This window comes from Phyllostomus discolor, chromosome 3 (assembly GCF_004126475.2).
Source record: "Phyllostomus discolor isolate MPI-MPIP mPhyDis1 chromosome 3, mPhyDis1.pri.v3, whole genome shotgun sequence".
In the NCBI taxonomy this organism is placed as follows: Eukaryota; Metazoa; Chordata; class Mammalia; order Chiroptera; family Phyllostomidae; genus Phyllostomus; species Phyllostomus discolor.
Window position 1 is genome coordinate 45,633,977 of NC_040905.2, and position 19,966 is coordinate 45,653,942.

The 19,966-nt window shown below is 38.4% G+C and overlaps 1 protein-coding gene across 8 annotated transcripts in view; it reads right to left on the reverse strand.

Annotated features, from left to right (window-relative positions):
• GFM2 (GTP dependent ribosome recycling factor mitochondrial 2) overlaps nucleotides 1–19,966 on the reverse strand; it is a 55,162-nt gene that overhangs the window by 815 nt on the left and 34,381 nt on the right. For 7 of the 8 annotated variants that reach the window (XM_028503945.2, XM_036020412.1, XM_036020411.1 and 4 more), the window contains 8 exons: nucleotides 19,066–19,206; nucleotides 18,884–18,983; nucleotides 16,574–16,763; nucleotides 13,204–13,280; nucleotides 10,598–10,736; nucleotides 6,481–6,660; nucleotides 4,369–4,484; nucleotides 501–683 (listed from right to left, as the gene is read on the reverse strand). In XM_028503945.2, coding sequence (XP_028359746.1) covers nucleotides 501–683; nucleotides 4,369–4,484; nucleotides 6,481–6,660; nucleotides 10,598–10,736; nucleotides 13,204–13,280; nucleotides 16,574–16,763; nucleotides 18,884–18,983; nucleotides 19,066–19,206 — 1,126 coding nt within the window. The remainder of the gene's footprint in view (nucleotides 1–500; nucleotides 684–4,368; nucleotides 4,485–6,480; nucleotides 6,661–10,597; nucleotides 10,737–13,203; nucleotides 13,281–16,573; nucleotides 16,764–18,883; nucleotides 18,984–19,065; nucleotides 19,207–19,966) is intronic. The other variant, XM_036020416.1, reaches the window with a different exon arrangement.

Consider the following 19,966-nt stretch of genomic DNA (forward strand, 5'->3'; position numbering starts at 1 on the left):
TTCTTCAAATGGGTCACTCAATTATGTTTCTCAGGAAAAGTCTGGTGTAGAAATATTGTGAGGACAGAAGACAGTAGTGTGGGAACGCTTCAGATGTGTTCCCTGGTCCCAGCAGCTGGTAAGAGGACTCTCCCAACACCTAGGTGCCTCTTCTAGAGCAGAGGCTGGTGGAGAGAATGACACTTGCCTGAAAACTGGCCATTACAGAAACAGGGTAAAGGCTTGAAAGAGAAACAATGGTGGGCTGGTGCCACACTTTGGTACAGCACACTCTGCTGCTATGGAGGACTGAAAAGGTCCCCAAGCTGCTGAGATGCCCTGGGTTCCCCTACAATTAAATCCAGAGTCCTCGCAGTTCCCAGAGGCTGAAACCTAACATGCATCTGCCAGAAGCCCTGATGCTTCTTTCAGGTGTCACTGATTGTTTATGCTTAGCGTAAATATCCCCCATACTAATAGAAAAAAAAAGAATATGTACTTTTCAATCACAAAGTACCTACCATAATTTCTGCTAAGGGAACAAATCCAATAACAACTCTGTTGTCCTGACGAGTCTGGATTTCCTGAATGTTCCCTCGTCTTTGTGCCAGATCTGCCAGGACGGGGCTCAGGTAATCTCTAGTCACTGTAACCTCGAGATTCATCAAGGGTTCTAAGACTTGATTATCAGCTTTCTTCAGAGCCTAAGAAAAATCAAAGAACGTTATTTCCTCTTCCCTAAATTGGAAATCAAATTTCTGTTAAAAAACTCATTAAAAATGAATACTTCCCATACCCTGGGAAAAAGAAATATACCTACTTTAACTCTATAAAGATAACATTTTATAAGAAGTGAAAAATGTCAATATTTACTTGTACGTGGGTGACAGTACGTCCGAGTTCTCGTGTGGGGTGGGCAAGGGGGTGCTAAGGGAGCCGCATCACACAGAGTACCTGGACGTATGTGGTCAGAGGTGCAGCGAAAGAAAACAAGCCTTCAATCAAAGACTCACTCTTCACACTTAAACGTCCTGTTTTGTTCCTGATGCCTATAGTTACAATCCATGACACGTGTCAGGGCAATCAAAGAGGGAAACAAATGGGATAGCTTAAAATAAAGAGAGAAAATTAACACAATAGTGTGGTAGAAACACGTCATTTATAATACGGGGTTGGCTAAGGTAGGTTTACAGTTGTGAATACGTGAAACACAGTGTGTTCTTGTATTATTATTAATTTCCATACAACTATAAACCAACTTTTGCCCATTCCTGTAGATTATCTGTTCAGAATTTTAGATTTCAAAGACCAAGAAGAGCAAGCACATAAAGAAAAGAATATGGAAACTGAAAAAATCAAAAACAGTGTAGGGCAAGTAGGAAGTACACAAAAACTGGGGAAGTAGAGTAACATAAAGAAGACTTATTGGGGCCACCAGGCAGACACCATCTTTAACAGGATCGTTTTGCCAAACAACCTGGTAAGTGGGCTTTGGATGGAGTCTGCAAATACCATTAAGTACTGGTGAGTTTGATTTAAAAAGCCACCCTACTTCTCCAACCTGCCAGACTTCAAAAAGTAACAGAACAATGACCTATAAATGCTGAGCCTCTGTTTGGTCATCGGGTGGGATGTAATAAATTTAGGGTTAGCAATGGGAGCCACGTAAACAAGAGAGTTTGGCTCTGGAATGTGCCCTCACCTTTATCTGGGTTTGGCTGATCATCCTTCTTTCTGCTCCCACCGCACCACTCACTTCTCACTATCTCTAAGGCCTTCGATGGGGCCATTCGGGTCACCTATGCTGTCAAAGATCGCTTCTGGGTCTCTAACCCTTCTGTCCCCGATACCTCAATGCCTCCTTTCTGCCTTCCCTATTTACTCTCACGGTCATGAAAAATGGACAGTTTAGTAAAACTAAGAGTATATTCTGTTTATCACAGAAATTTTAAGACAGTACCACATAGTAAAACAATCTTTCAGTTCTTCATAGCTAATTAAGCCTTTAAAGTCGTTACCAGCTGAAATGACAGCTATAGAAAAGGTATCTAATAGTCTTTGAATGAAAAATGTTACTAACAATGACAGTCAACACCAAACACCTAACCTTTATACACTCTGTATTTTGTCAGTTCTTACTGACAGTTTTGTGCCACTTCGCATGTCTTTTAGAACAAAATAATGGAGTAGGGAAAGGTAAAAATTAAGAGGAAAAAATGCTACAACTAAGGGAAGCATGGAGTTCTGTGTAACTTTAATAGGATATGCTGTGCTCATGGATTTGTCCTCAGTCCTCTTTTCTCCTCACAATCTTTTCCTTGGTGACACTGCCTCACGGCAGAACTTCAAATGTCTTTGCATAGCTTCCTCAAAAGCTTTAAACTTCACCAGCTCCCAGTCTCCGAGTGTTCTGGCCTTGTACTACACTGACCTACTTTAGGACAGTGTCTCAATAGCCTACCTACAGCAACACAAACTAAGCTCATCGTTCCCTTTTCCAACCCTCTTGTCTATTCTTTCCTATTTCTACTGATGGCATCACCAGTCTTCATTCACCTGGATGTGCATCTTTGACTGCCTCTTCCCCAAGCCCACATTTTGCTGTGTATTATAATGTGCCCTTTTTGGCCCATTATAATTTTTGAGGGAAAAATAAGGATGAACATTATACATGGGTAGCATTAATTCTCTATCTATATAAATGCTTTTAATTTTTATTTATGCTTATGTATTAAAAGTGTAACTCTAGAAAGTAATATCTGTATGCAAAATAATACCCCAGATATGATCAACAGTTTTGCATCTAAATATAAATAAACATTAAATTAAAAAATTAAAAGATTTTTTTCCTGAAAGTTTGGGCCAAAAACATGGGTCCACATTACACATGGCAAAATAATGGTAACCTGCAAGACTTGCATTCCCGTTGCACTCCCATGTCTGTGCCTGTGGTCCTAGTTCAGACCTGGCTCAGTCCACTCCTGGTCCTAAACTAGCGCTTCTCTACTCCAGTCCCTCCTGGATGCTAATGATTATACTGCCCTCTTCAAAACCTATTCATCACTGTTCTCAAAACAAACCTCAAACTCCTATACTTTTAAAAGGTTTCTCTACAGTTTAACTTTATTTTACTTTTCTAACATTATTTTTCACTACTTTCCTGCCTTCATCTGATAGCTACAGCTAAAGGGACTCTTTAATTTCTCCATCTGGAATACTCCCCATGGAGCCTAAATTCACCAAATCATCACAGCTCAAATATTAATTTCTTTCCAATAATCCTACCCAAATTGTACTTCTCAGCTTTTATGGTTTATTCTATGTAATATTTTGGCTACTGGTTATATTTAATTCCCTTTTAAATCTAAAGCTCCTAATGGTCAAGAAAAACATGGATCTTATATGTCCATTTCAGGGCACTGTAAGCACAGCATGGATGGCTCAATAAATACATGAAGCATCACTAACTTCTCATAAGCAGGGGAAGGAGCTTCCCCACTAGCTAAAGCTTAACAAGGGTTGGAGTACTTCCATTAGGAGTATTTCATTTGAAGTAATGAATTAAAACTAAAGATTAAGTGTAAGGCCCTATGAAGTTAATTGTTTTCTAGTATGATTTTAATAGAAAGGCTAAACAACTCCCAAATACTTACAATTTTATTTTCAGAAGGCATATTAGATTTTGAAGGCTTGGCCAATATATTGGGGCTTGGGGTTAATTTAGAAACTTACTCATCTTTCAGGTTTCCACTACTTCAACATTAAAGCCAATTTCAGGAGAACTTTAAAAATTACTGGAAGGTAAATGTTTTTTAACGATTTAATCATGACTATAGGTGATATTTCTAACTATATGCTTAGGCAAACAATATCAATAATTTTATTTTTATAAGTATAGTTTTTAATCAAAAAACTTTTAAAAAATGTATGAACTTCAACATATGAGGTCTGTCCAGAAGGTATTGGCCATGTAACATGAAAAATGGAGACATTTATTGAAGAAGAGACAAGATACAAGAACATTGTACACAGGACAATGACGCCTCAGTCCCCTTCAAAGTAGGCACCTTGGAGCCGATCTCACAGTGCGGTGGCTTTGTGTCTGGGATGGGGAAAGCAAAGTTGCCATTTAAGGAAATCTGCCTATATGCCAAATTCAGAGGGTATCTCATAGCTAGCTATGTTAAACAGTAAGTTCTTAGATCATCTCGCAAATAAAACCCTGGTGATTAAAGAAATTGAAGATTCTCCATGGTAAAAAAAACTCTCACCGACTGCAAGGCTCAGGACACAAAGACACAAGGTCGGCACTATGGCTGTCTGCGGGTCAGTGAGCACCACTGCCAGGAGAGTCACCTTAAAGCAAAAAGCACCAGGGTGGGTATATACCTTTTGTATACATCGTGAGACACAGGCAGAAATCATAGTTGAGGAGGTACCAGGATGAATTATCAGTGAATGTAAAGTAATTGCCACATCTTGAACTGGAGATCCAAGCAATGGTCCTAGGCAAGGAAGAACATTTGTGTTAGGACTCAAGATGCAGTGAGGAGTAGCTGAGAAATGTAAAGAAAGAGGGAGAGGATTTCATTCCCAGTCCGGCATGTGAGGAACTTGGAAGTCATCACTCAGTCCTAACAAGTAAAGGAAAAACAAACTGACAAAACAACTCTTCTTGGTTCTGTAAGAGAGGGGAAAACACAGGGCAAACCACCACCCCCAAGAATGGAGAGCAGGCCAACACAGGGAGTCAAAGCTTCCTGGAGCAGAGACTCACTGGCAGAGTATGTCCCAGGAACCAGCACTGAGGTAGGAAAACCTGAACTGTAATTGATAAATTGCTGGAGGCTCAGTGTGGACAAGTTTGAGAGTTAAAAACTCCGGGGGTACCTGGTCTTTTGAAGGGGTGGGCAAAGGCAGGGGACATAGTTTTATGAGATTTACCTCTAGCAGCTCAAACAGATTCTTACAGTAAATATCAGAGAAAAGGCTCCTTGTGCTTCTGGTGGAAGAAGGGGAAAAGAAACCATTCTGAAATAGAATTGACCCTTGAACAACATGGGGACTTAAAAGAACTGACCCCTAAGCAGATGAAAATCTGCGTATAAATAACTCTTGACACCTCCAAAACTTAAGAGTCGACTCTTCTCTTTTTTTGTATCCACTGGTTTCACATCTGTGGATTCAACCAACTTCAAATAAAAAACAGTACTTCAGAGCACTCTGGTTTTATTATTATTATTACTGATTTTTAGAGAGAGAAAAAAAACATCGATTTACTGTGCCACTTACTGATGCATTACTTAGCTGCCTCTAGTATGTGCCCTGTCCAGGGATCAAACCTGCAACCTTAGTGTATCAGGATGATGCTCTAACCAATTGACGAGGGCCAGAGCACTCTGTCCTTAACAAGGCCTGCCCTCAGGGGAACCTAGTTAACCAGAACCTAACCTGCAAGGGGATCATCGGCAGAGCCTGACGCAGGAAGTACCCTATTCCAGTTCACTCTGGCCATTGTGTCCCACCTAAGGAGGATGGAAACAAAACAAAACTAAGAAACACTTGTGCAGTTCACAGTCCAGAGGCACAGGCTTACTAAAAGATGGAGACCTAATCCCAGGGCTACAGGATGCTTCCCATCTCCCACACCAAACCACCACATTACCAAATACCTGTTTATAGTAGTTCTCTTTACCCAGCACCTCATGTCCAGCTATCAAGAAAAAATTACAAGGCATACTAAAAGGCAAAATACACAATTTGAATAGACAGAACAAGCATCAGAATCAGACATAGCAAGGACGTTGGAATGATCAGACCAGGAACACAGAACATCTATAATTAACATGCTAAGGGCTCTAACCAATCAAGTAGACAAGATGCAAGAATGAATGGGCATTAAAAGCAGAGGGATGGAAGTCCTGAGAAAGAAGCAAACAGAGCTCTGGCTGGGTGGCTCAGTTGGTTGGAGTACTGTTCTGTACAACAAAAGTTTGCAGGTTCAATTCCTAGTCAGGGCGCATGCCTAGGTTTCCGGTTCAATCTCCAGACCAGCCTCGTACAGGACACATCTTGATCAATGTTTCTCTCTCAATCAATGTCTCTCTCTATTTCTCCCTTCCATGTCCTTGGATGAGAATATAAAAAAAAAACAACAAAAACCCAAACAGAAATGCTGGAGTACAAAAACACTGTAACAGAAATAAGAATACTTCTGATGGGCTTATAAGTAGACTGGACTGGGCTGAGGAAGGACTCTCAGTTATATAATTAGCAGAAAACTCCAAAACCAAAAAGCAAAGTGAACAGAAGACTGAAAAAATAGAGCAGAATATCCAAGAACTATGGAATACTTACAAAAGGTGTAACACACACATAATAGGAAGAGAAAAGGAGAAAATTCTACCAAAGTTAGGAAAAAGACTGAAATAATGCGTAGTATTGGGAGTGACTGAATGGTTGAGTGTGATACTCATGCTTACTCTCACCTGCGTACCTTACCTTGGAGGCATGCACTGTGAATTCCATTCTCAATGGCCTCACGGGAGCCCTTCAAAATGTCTTCACTAACACTTTCAGCATACTCAATAACTGGCGTAACAGATGATGTTTCCATTGGTTTTACTTCCAGTTCCACAGTCACAAGATGCCGTTTGTCTCCTAAAGTTCTATCTAAGGTATCTGTAAACGAATTGAATGTAGTACCTCAGAGATCTGTTCTGAAAAGGTGTCAAGGTGCCACTACTTGGAAAACTGCAATTAACAGGTTCAAGCTCTCATGAAATACAAAGTGGGAGAAAATGTCTACAAGGACACTAAGTACAGTATAAAAATGTCAAAGTACTTCTACCAAGAAAGTATCTGCTTCCATACTCATCAATGTTAAAAACCTGCTCTGAATCACCTATTAATATTGCTTTCGTTAAGTTGCTTTGAGTCAGCCCTGACCAGTGTGGCTCAGTTGGTTGGGTATCATCCCACAAAGTGAAAGGCTGCTGGTTTGATTTCAGGTCAGGGCCTGGATCCAACCCAGGCCTGGGTTGTGGGTTCAGTCCCTGTTTGGAGTACATAAAATAGGCAATTGATTGATGTTTTTCTCCCCCTCTTGTTCATTCCCTTTCCCCCCTCTCTAAAAATTAAATAATATCTTTTAAAAACAAGATGCTTTGAGGCAGATGATCATACAAATTTTGATAAGCAGATTACACTCAAGCTTTTTGAAACATCTATGTAAAATTCTTTTAATAACAAAAGTTGTATTTAAAAGTAAAACATTTAGAGTGAAAAATGTCATATAATGAAAATTAAAAGGACATTAACCCTGCTATCCTAAAAACTTAAATTTCATATATTTTTCTAGTAATATTACATGCATTTAAGTTTATGCTTTCCCAAAAAACTAGTGAAATGTCTTTTTGTAAAACTGAAAACAGTGTCTCTCATTAACTGACAACCAATACCTGGAATTAACTTTTTCTGTATGGTATGAAGTAGGAATCTAATCAATCTGCAGTATTTTACTCAAACGAACTATGCCGTATTTATGTGAATGACCATGTAATGCAATGATTCACGGCCCAAATTCAAAACTAAGAATTAATAACAGTCTACAACTCTTCTTTTGTAAGTGCAACCCTATCCTAGTTAGTAAGGCAATTCTCCTACATTTTCTTCCAAAATTTTAAGATTTGTCTATCATAAAGTTTATGGCTTTTTTTGCATATATTAGCAATTACTTTCATTTTTAAAAAAATACATATTTATTTTGATGGATTGATTTGAGAGAGAGAAAGAGGAACATCAATTTGTTGTTGCACTTATTGAAGCACTCATTGACTGCTTCTTATATGTGCCCTGACCAGGAATCAAACCCACAACCTTGGTGTATCAGGATGATGTTCTAACCAAATGAGCTATCCGGCCAGGGCTAGCACTTATTTTCCTTATAATTTGTGCTCCAAGGGGAATTTTGCTACTCTTCTTTCATGTTTAGGTTTTTAAGCTCATTTGGAATTAACTTTTGTGTATGGTATGAAGTAGGAATCTAATTAAATCTTTTTCCATATGGATAATTATTCCACAGCATTATCAAATAGTCAGTCTATCCTTTCCCACTGAGCTGCAATATCACTCTGACATAAACCAAATTTCCACATTATGTATGAGTCTGTTTCTAGGCTTTCTGATTTGTTGCACTGGTTTATTTGTCTATTTATAGGGTGATTAGTATCATAAAGACTATGGCTTCACAATAAGTATTAATATCTCGTACACTTCTTTGGGTGGAATTGGTAGCTTTATGATATTTAGGTTTCTCATCTATGAATAGCACAATTTTCCATCTCAGGTCATTTTTAATGTCTGTAGTTTTCTGTATGCACACAATGTCAATCTGCCCATCAGTATCACTAGTGATTCGATCATCTAGTCAAGGGGTGATCTGATTGCTAAAGCATCTAGGTACTATGTTTTTTACCTTGTAACTAATAAGCAATCAGTGGGCAGATACTTTAAAACCGTGCAATGTGGCCAATCAATATTAAGTATTCACAACAGTTGCAAAATGACTATTTTCCTGCCTTCTCAACAACTAACAGCACTTGGCATTCCACTGTAAAAAAGAACCCTCTCTTCTTCCTCATGTATTTGTTTATTATCATTAGAGACTCATGAATTCCTGCTTTTTCTCAATGGTTTATAATTACTGTGTTTATGTAATTATTCTGGTGTTCAAATTGACCAGATTTGGCCAGGGGAGCCTCTTCAAGTTAATTCCTATGTCCTTATGACATGCCCTCATCATTTTTTTTGTTGTTGAACATTTCTTCTTAAAAACATAATGTTCCATTGCCTGCATATTTTTGACAGTCTTTTGTTTCTTACCAATACCTTCTATTCTCCTTTATTTCTTTTTTTTTTAAGATTTTATTTACTTATTTTTAGAGAAGGAAGAGAGGGAGGGGGAGAGAGGGGGAGAGAGAGAGAGAGGGAGAGAGAGAGAGAGAGGGAGGCAGAGAGAGAGAGAGAAACATCAATGTGCGGTTGCTGGGGGTTATGGCCTGCAACCCAGCAATGTACCCTGGCTGGGAATCGAACCTGGGACACTTTGGTTCCCAGCCCGCACTCAATCCACTGAACTATGCCAGCCAGGGCTATCTTTATTTCTTTTTTTAAAATTATTTTATTATGGTTCAATTACAGTTGTCTGCATTTTCCCCCCACCACTCCCCCTACCCCAGCCAAACCTCCCTCCCTCCCTTGCTTCCACCCTCCCCCTTGGTTTTTTCCATGTGTCCTTTATGGTTAGTCCTGAAAACCCTTCTCCACTTCCCCCCATTATCCCCTCCCACCTCCCCTCTGGTTACTATCAGATTGTTCTTAATTTCAATGTCTCTGGTTATATTTTGCTTGCCTTTTTCTTTTGTTGACTAGGCTCCTGTTAAAGGTGAGATCATATGGTATTTGTCCCTCACTGCCTGGCTTATTTCACTTAGCATAATGCTCTCCAGTTCCATCCATGCTGTCGAAAAGGGTAGGAGTTCCTTCTTTCTTTCTGCTGTGCGCGTAGTATTTCATTGTGTAATTCCTAGTTAGGACTTTCCTAGTTAATTATTTCCTAGTTTAGAAGTGACCACAGATCCCCCCAGAACAGCTAGTGGCATTGGTGCAGACTTATTTTACAAGATTCCTGCCCCAGCTTCCTTTTTGACCCCTGGAAATTTCCATTATTACTAACCAGCTGAGACATCAATTTTAAAGATGTCACTTAACATGTTCCCAGTATTTTTACTTTTTATGGATATAAAGCTCAGAAACAGAAATCCTCATGTCATTTGCTCCTATACTCTATTTGTTTAGTTTTTCAAGTTTTAGTGAAAAGTAACCACCTGCCCTTTTTGGAAATCACTGAGTGGCTTAAGAGCACCTGGTTACATTTAAAATCTTTTCTCTACCTGTCTGTTTTCTCCTTGGGAATACCAGTAATAATGTCATGTTCCTTTGCTAACGGGAATTGAGTTAAAATAATGAATCATGAATTCTTATATTTTGTGACAGAAATATAAAAACTGCACTTCATTAGCATAGGATTACCATATTTATTAAACAGTGGAAATTACTTTCCACTCACTATTTATAGAGCAAAAATAACACATCAACTTCATTTCTCTGTTTCCTTTTTTAAAAGCTATCTATATGTCTCAGTTCAGGGTTTTTTGTGTGTGGGTACCTTTAGGTTTATGAAAAAGAAAGTTACATATATATAGTAGTCCTTTTTCTTTTGAATGCATCTGATTCAACTTCAAATTTATATACTCATTCGGGTAGTAAGGATGGGGATGAGCCCTCTGCTTCAATGGCTCATTCTAGTCCATGACTACCAAAAAGCACATATGCTTGGTGAGTGGCTCGTCCAGTAAGTGCAATGAGTGGCAATGGAATAGGGCTGTGTTTAAAATTTGAAAATCCTAAAAAACAAGAAAACACACATATAAAACCTATCCCCATTAATGGAAAACACTAGTGGCTGTGAATCCTGCTTACAACTAAATTAAGAGATTCAGAAAAGAGATCCTGGAGAGAAAGAGAGAAAAAAAACAGTGAAAGTTTTTATTTCTACCTGTGGCACGAACTGGATTTAGGATAGTCTCTCGGTATGCCACCTGAAGAGGCCCCAGGTAGGTTTCCAGGCCGTATTCCCTCTTGATGCGGTCATGAATAATCTCAATATGTAACTCCCCCATTCCACACAGGACAGTCTGGTTAACAAAATGAAAGAAAATAAAACAAAGATCAATGAAAATTTATGTTTATCACAAAATACTATATAAAGGTATATCAGTCTAGGTTATTTTTCATTAATTACAAGCTGAGTTTCTTTTATAATTTCTTTTGGCTCCTATATCAAAATAGTTTTTAACTTTTCTGATTGGAGTAATCAATTAAAAGTGGATTACTAGGTCATTCTCTTCTATATTATTATTCCAAATAGTTGACTTATCAGCTGAGCAAGTGGCATCTAGCAAGGACTACACTTCCCAACCACATAGCTAAGTTCTGGCCAATGAAACATGAGTGTAGCTGATAATAGCAACTTCTGCGCTGTGCCTTTAAGGAAAAGTAAAATTCCTTCTCTGAAGGAAGAAGTAGGCAACTGTCTTGAAACAGGCAGATAAGGGCAACATCTTATGAATGGGAGAAATAACCTTTCTCCCAAACATTCCCAACCACATGGGTATTTCCCAGCTGTCCTGGGCACCTCACAGCTTTGCAGGCAATTCAGACTTCCAGACTCATGACAGAGAAACTGACTTTTATTTTCTAAGAACCACTGTTATTTTGGGACCTTGTTAGAAAAGCCAAATTTGTATTAAAACCAGTCAAAACATGCATTATTTTTTAGCAACAATGGCTATTCCTAAATAAGGTCTTTGTATATGAGAAACAATATAGTGCAAAAATCCATAGTTGCTCCATTTATTCATACGCCATCTGTGTGGTGAAGAATTTACCTGAAGAGAGATCTGGCTGTTGCCCTCAGCTACTGAGAAATTATATCTAGGCCAGGATACTGCAAGATAGAAGTGTCTACGCTTGTCTGGGGGCTCTATCCCCAAGCTGGTCAAACAATGTGATTTATGATACAGGCTTTGGAATAGCTACCTCAGCTCCAACCTGGAGAGTGAAGGTATCAGTGCAAGCCTGTAGGAGATATTAAAGGCTACAGATCAACGACACAGGCAGCATGTGCTTAAGCCCCAATAAAAACTGGGCACCAAAGGCTCAGGTGGGGCTCCGTGGTTGGCCACACTCTTTGCCAGGGGAGTGACACATCCCTGAGGATGAAGAAAGCTCCCAATTTAGAACTGTCCCAGACTTTGCCCTATGAGTATCTTCCTATGTTTGGTTCTAATTTCTATCCTTTGCTGTAATAAAAATATAATTATAAGGAACAACAATACAACACTTTGGTGTTTGGTTGTTATAATTTAATGTAAAGTTAAAGAAGTGAATTATTTGGAAAAAAAGCAAGTTGTGGAATAATATAATTAGAATGACTTGTTATATATCTGTGTGTGTATATATATATATATTTGGAAAAAATATACTGTACCTTATAACATAGCACAGAAGAACAAATGTTTAAAAAAGTGTGAAAAGCTATAATCATATAGTTTTCGCAGTGGTTACCTGTATAGAATGGGATTGAGAGACAGGGAAACTTGAATTCTTTAAATCTGTATACTTGTGTGTTATTTCTTATTTTTAAAAAAATATGTATGGGTGTTTTTTAAATAAAAAGCTTTCTGTTTTAAATGCTATTGTAGCATTCAAGATAAATTAAATTACTGCTCACTTACCTGGTATTTGGGAAAATAAAGTACCCCCTATTTTTCAGATTAACTAAATCAGTTCATCCTCTTTAAGACAAATTTATAATTATTTTAAGGAACTCTTTATAAAATCTTATGTAAAAAATTCACCCTATTTAATTATTTTCATTAAATACACCATCAAAAGTGATACTTTAATACAATCAATGAACTGATATGTATACTCTACCTCTTTATAAAAGATGTTAGAAGTTCCACAAAGTATATCTGAAAAGCCGAGCAATGGATTAATGAACTAACCTTATCAGTCACACATTTAAACTGTTCTTAGTTATATAAACTGTTCTTAGTTATACAAACCAGGCCTTCCAGACCTGCCTTCCTAAAATGAAGATAAAGAATGAACATCTGTCTCCTCTTGTGCTGTAACAGACAGCCCAGTTCTGTACCGGCTCTAGAACTCTATTTCCTCCCACATCGGCAGGTTGTGACCTACCGCTTCTCACCCACCTTATGTGTGCCATTAGCATTAACAGCACCTTTGCACCTTCCCTTTTGTGTGCCGCTCCTATAAGCCTTGGCATAAGAGGCTCAGGGCTTTGTCTTGGGATTGAACCATGGTCTAAATGTTGCAGAGCAGTTTATATAAGTCAGGTGTAATTATTTTAAAGAATTAGGGAGAACTTGTCTGTTTAGCTTGACAGTCAACATAACATAATAATTAGAAGTTTGTATTATGAGAACCAAAAAAGACAGTTTCTTTTTCAGGGCCATAGACTAAATTAATATTTCAGATCTAGTCACTTACACTCATGCACACAGACACACACACACACACACACACACACTAAATTATTGGCAGATTTCTGGAGTTGAGTAACAATATGCTTACCTGTCCAGAGTCAGGATCAAGCTTCACTTTCAAACTGGGATCTTCACGCTGAAGGCACTTCAATGCATGATCCAAATCTGGGGGATAAACAAAAACAGTTATCTTTACATTTCATTTTTTTAAATAATGTACCATACATTCTAGTGAACAGATGGTACATTATTATGTACCTGGGGAAAACAGATGAGCAAGCAAACAAATTTTGAAAAAGAAAATTTCAAACAGCCATAAATGTTTTGTAGAGAATAAAATAAGGTGAAAATGTAGGATAGAAGGTTACTTGAGACTGGGTGATCTGGGAAGGCTTCTCCACAATGATTTGGGTAAAGACATTTTTAAAATGACCCTGTAAGCAAAATGCTGAAGAAAAAGAATTCCACACAGAGGAAATGGGTGTGCAACGAATAAGCTGCTATTGGAAGAACAATGAGAACGCCAGCACAGCTTGACACTGGTGGGCAGAAGGGTAGCATCAGGTAAGAAGGCAGATGTGGTGCAGGTCTTGCAGGCCATGTGAGGAGTTTGCATTTGCAATGGGAAGCCACCACAGGGTTTCAGTGGGGCAGCAACATCACCTGACTATGCTCTGCAAAGGTCAATCTAAGAGCTGACAGAAAAGCAAAATGCCTTCAGAAACACAGACAATAATGGGAAACTGGTAAAAGGAAGCTAAAGTACATCATGAATAAAGAGGTAGTGATGTAGTCACTCTGTGACAAATAATCACAACCAAAGAGGAAATAAGAACGTATTATTTTCATTAAATATACCATCAAAAGTGATACTTTAATACAATCAATTAGCTGATATGTATACCCTACCTCTTTATAAAAGATGTTAGGAGTTCCACAAAGTGTAGCTGAAATAAAGAACTGAGCAATGGATGAATGAACCAACCTTATCAGTCACTCATTTAAGCTGTTCTTACGTATATAAACCAGGCCTTCTAGACCGCCACGCAGGTGGTGGCCACTAGCCATCGGTAGGTATTACCAATCTAAACTGACATGCGCTGTGAGTGTGAAATACACACCAGCTTTCCAAGACTTATGAAAAAAAAGAGTAAAATATCTCAATTTTTATATTGATTATTCAACTAATATTTTGATTTACTGGGTTAAAGAAAACATTGCTAAAGTTAATTTTGCCAATTTTTTTACGGTGGCTGTAAGAAAATTTTAAGTTACGTAAGCGGATCATGTTACATTTCCACGGAACAATGCTGTTCTAGACTCAATATCCCAAAGTTGGGTCCGAGGACCAGCTATATCGTTAGAATCTTAGGTTCTAGGCTGAATCGGCTTGCATTTAATGAGAACCCCAAGAGATGTATACACACATCCAAGGTTGAGAGGCATTATTTTAGGTAATAATTTATTTTTAAGCACCTACAGATAAAGAAAGTAACAATGCTTATGACACTTTGCGGCTTTTAGAACGACAAGGTAGTAATGTTATTATAAAAGATATGAATTAATTCAAAACTATTTATAAGGAATACATCCCTCAGGAGTTTATTGGGGTGAAAACACTGAGCACTGTAACACGGGTTGTCAGGTCCTATAACAGGACCAAAGGGTAAATACAGTGGAAGCGCAGAGAAAAGTGTGTGTAGATCTGCTTGTAAGAAGTCTGAGTAAGGGCGGCTCTGGGAAGTCCTCTGCTCTCTGGAGCCTGGGACCTCTGAGCTAATGCCCATTTAATTAGACTTTCTTTGGACACATAAAGTAGGTTTTCTGCTAAAGCAGTTATGGATTGAGGCCTTGGATTTTAAAACTGGCTGGTGCAATTTAACTACAATCCTGCAATTTGAATACAAGTGGACACACTACATTTCACATATGAAATGACTTTCAAATATATTCAAAAGAACTCATAGGTTATTTTGTTTGGGGAGCTCCTGTCCTTAAGTGTGTGGTCACACTTGATAAAACTAGTTTGGTCAACCTTGATGTAACTGGGAGCCACACTCATGTCACCTGATCCCCAGAGTCAAGCCTTCTTTAGCCAGACTCAGGGCATTTTAAGGTAACGAGGACACTGCTCCTTCACCTGTATGAATTTAAATCACAAATAAATAAATAAATGCCATTCCTTTACCAACTGCACAAGAAGACACCCAGTTTCCTTCAGTACTTGGGGGCTTATACCTGTACTTGGATTTCTTTCAGGTAAACTTTAGCTGGAGAGGTGAGGAACTGGAACTGCTACTTGGGTAGGAATCCTTTCTTTCCCACTAGGTACTCAAAAAGACATGGGAGGCCATAAAGGTTGCCTTTGCTTTTCCATAATCTGTGGGTCTAACTCATTTTCCAGTGGAAAATGGCTTCTAAAGCCACTGGTAGAACTAGAAAGCTTGTCCTTTAACAGTCTAATAGAGGAATTCAGCGAGGGCTTCAAAAACAGGTGATGCTTCAGCTGAGACCTAAAGAAAGAGTGAATATTTTCCAAGCGGACAATTCAGGGGTGCCATCATAATGCAAGAGAGAACACAGGAAAAAAACCAGCAGTGTGGAAAAAAACATGGCATCTTCAGGACATCAGAACTACTTTATTACGGCACTCTGAGGTGTGAGCAGTTAGTCTGTTTTATTTTTGTTTGGGTGAAAGAAGAGAGTTCAGAACAAAGGAGGAAGTTTCAAGAAGTGAGGCCAGTCAAGAAAGCTGGTGTCAAAGATGCCTAGTAGCCCCCTAGTCTATTTCGCTGCTGTCTAACTACAAGACTGCACTTACCAGACTCCTTTGCAACTGGTGGCCATATAGATTCTAAGTGATGGCCAATGACATGTAAGAAATCTTAAAAGCCATTGCTCCCTTCTGCTGCCAGGAGCCCCCATGTGATGCCCAAGGCCTCAGCAGCAGTCATGCGATGACTAAGGATAGGAGCTGTCCACTCAGACAGGCAAGACGAAAGACTGGAGCGTGGTGCCTGCTGAGACTGTGGGGCCACCCTCTAGTCCCTGCGCTGCCAACTCAAGGTATATTTTACAACAGAGAGAAATAAACTTTTATCATTAAAGCAACTGCTACTTGAGGATTTTCTGCTATACCTAATCAAGTTTAATTGAAAATGACATAGCTGGAACAATGAGCTGTATATGCCTTACTAAAGAGTTTGGGTTTGTGCTTGAATAAAACTAAGGAAGAATGTGATATGAGAAAAAATGGTATAACAAAAGAAAAAAATAATAGGAGTTTGTAAAAATCAAAACATCTTAAATAAAAAGCTAGACTACATAAGAAATATTTACCAATAAATTCTGGTAAGATTAAACTCAATCACATATGAAATCTTTTGAGGGTATAATGTAACTATTTCATCTGAATTATCAGAGCACTAATTAACTGATCCACCAAGACTATTCCATACCTGGCTGCTTAGCCACCGAAGGAGGTTCTATGGTACAGAAGAACACAGGTTCTGGAATCTCCACCCCAGCCAGTAAGAGTCTCTCTGCCTCACTGTTTTGTTCATGCTTCTTTTCCCCTTCCCTTCCGGCTCGACGAGCTGCAGCCAATGCGCTGGACTTGGATGAGACGATGGTGTCTCCAGTGGCTGTCTGCAAGCAAAGAAGATGCCTCAGGATGAAATGGGCTGTTGGTAAGCACTCAGCTTCCACCAAGAACCACAGAATGAGAAAAAATTCAATGTAGCACTTTCTTTTCATCAGTACTTAAAAGAGAGACAATTTGTAAAGCTCATTATAACATTGCACAAGTAAATCTAATTTAATGTGTGTAAGAATTCTAACCAAAATACTATTGTAATAAGTCTAATAATAAAACACACACACAGTACATATCCAAAATTCATTTGGCAAAACAAATGTACCTTCCCAAATTTTCAATCATGCAAAGATAAGTTAGATAGAAATCTAATAGGGTTTTATCACCTGTAAAAATTTATTACTATTTTACAAAAAAGCCTCTATTAACTAAAATATGCAATTAATCAGAATACCCTTGACCATGCAAAACTATAATTTAAATTAAATTTAATTTATTTTTAAAAAGATTCTATTTATTTACTTTTAGAGAGAAGGGAAGGGAGGGAGAAAGAGATGGAGGGAAACATTAATTTGTGAGAGATACAATAACTGGTTGCCTCTCACACATCCCCAACTGGGGACCTGGCCTGAAACTCAACCATGTGCTCTGACTGGGAATTGAACTGGCAACCTTTCAGTTTGCAAGCCAGCACTCAACCCACTGACCCACACCAGCCAGGGCTATAATTTTAATTTGAAACATATATGTTATGAAGCTCTGTGCCAGTTTCCATCTCTGTAAAGATATTCCTACTGAAGCACGAGCCCAGACAGATTTCTGTAACTCCTTCAAACACATAAAAGGAACTCCTGCCTCCAGGTAGACAGAGGACACCGCAATGCTAGAAGTCCAATTTCTGGACCATGGGAATTTTCTGTAAAGGATTTTAAATCCTGCAATTTCATAAAGAGTTAAAAATGTTAAAAGTTCATTTTTTATTGTATTTTTTTCCATTACCATTTATCTCCCTGTACCCTCTTCTACCTCCAACCCCCATCCCCCACGATCACCACACTGTTGTCCATTTCCATGAGTTCTTCTTCTTTTTTACTCTATCCCTCCACCTCCCAAGAACCCTCCCACTCTCTGCCCAGAGCTGTCAGTCTGCTCTCTCTCTGTCAATGACTCTGTCTCTATTCTGCTTGTTAGTTCGGGCTGTTCATTAGATTCCACATATGAGTGAACTCATATGGTATTTGTCTTTCTCTGACTGGCTTATTTACTTAGCATAATGTTCTCCAGGTCCATCCATGTTGCTGCAAAGGGTAAAATTTTCTTTTTATATTACAATAAACTATTAAAACAAAAATAAGTTAAAAGTAACAGTGTTTACCCTAATGTCAAATGTACCAAAGTTTAATGAGAAACTGTACTTGACCTAAGATGCCTTAAGATGCTAAGAGCTTAGTCCACCAAAAATGTACACATATGGCGTCAAGTATTTTCCTCCTACAGTCACGAAGCACCTAGCGCACTGGCCTGAGGACTGAGAACAGAGACCAAGAGAGACAGAAAGGCACGCCCTCATGGAGCCTTCACTGCAAAACCTCTTCAGTTAGTACCTGATTGGTCATAAGGCTGGATGAAATTGTGTGCAAGGATCGGAACAGGAAAATAAATCCAATGGGAGTAACAACGTTTTATGTCATCTTAAAACATGTATGTATCCATGAATAGTATATTATCTTACTTGACTTTGATTAAATACAATCCATACTGTTAATAGCCTTCTGTGCTTTTTTCAAAAAAGATTTTATTTACTTATTTTTTAGAGAGAGAGGAAGGGAGGGAGAAAGAAAGAGGAGAGAAACATCAATGTGTGAGAGAAGCATCAATCGGTTGCCTCTCGCACACCCCAACCGGGGACCTGGCCCACAACCCAGGCATATGCCCTGACCAGGAGTCCAACTGGGAACGTCTGGTTTGCAACCTGGCGCTCAATCCACTGAGCCATAATGTACTTTCCTTTCTTTCTGTGAGATTCAACCACACTGATGAATATGCTACAATATTCATTATTCCATTATTGATGGACATTTGGATTATCTACAGGTTTTTGCTATTATAAAATACCAACTTTTAATTAAATACATAAGCTGTTATTACCTAGAGAAACCATTTGGTCACTCACATGTTTAAGCCCAACAGTCAAAGCAATGTTGCCAGCAGTCAGTGAAGGGATTTCTACATGTTGGTCAGCAAATGGCAAAAGTAGACGACTTATTCTCTCCCTGTAAAACTATGATATATATCAGTAAAAGTATTTTTAAGAAGCAAGCACAATTTTAGAAAATAACCGAAGGTTCCACTTACGTGCAGTTTCCATTAATATTATGGATGGCCGACTGGGGTTTTATCATGCCTGAGTAAATGCGCATAAAAACCAGTGGTCCCCGCTGCTTGTCATGGAGAACTTTGAATGCCAGTGCACATAAGTCATCCTTGTACCACTGCCTATAAAAATAAGGAGACATTCCAGAAAAGCCTTTAAAATACACTTCCTATATATTTATATAGATCAGATGATAATCACTTCACAAACTTAATCTTGAAGTCCTCCAAAGAGTCTTCATATCTTCTGGTTTAGCTACCCAGACTGATTAAATAATGCCAGTGCCTCTCTCTCTACATTGGAATAAATTATTTTATGGCAATCTTACCATTAAGTCCTCAAAACTAAAAACAATGGGGCCTCTTCCAAATATTACTTCTACGTGCAAGTAATTCCAGAGCCAAGAGTTCCCTCCTCAAAAAAATATACCTAGGAACATCACACCACTTTCTCAAAAAAACCTGTACAGGGTAAATAAACAGGTACTTTCCAATTATTGCCTTTACACTCTCCTCTCACTTTTTCTCCAGTTACATAAGTATATAAATTTATATTACAAATCTGAACTTGTTTACATGCCAACATTCTTACAGAACGATGTCCTTAAATTGGTGTTCATCAATAGGTTACAGAAACTCTGAAACCCTCTGAAACTGCCAAATTTTGTGCACAAGTGTTTTTCTTAGGAAAAGCTCCATATTTTCACTAGTTTCAAAGGAGTCCATAATTTGAAATAGGTTAGACATTTCTATTTTATAACATCTCCAATATTATTCCTCCAGTTTTTAACTTTATTTAATACTTATAAAGCTTACAATATTCTAGGCACTGTTCCATGTTCTTTATAAGTATTAATTCATTGCTTCTTGCAACAATCCTATG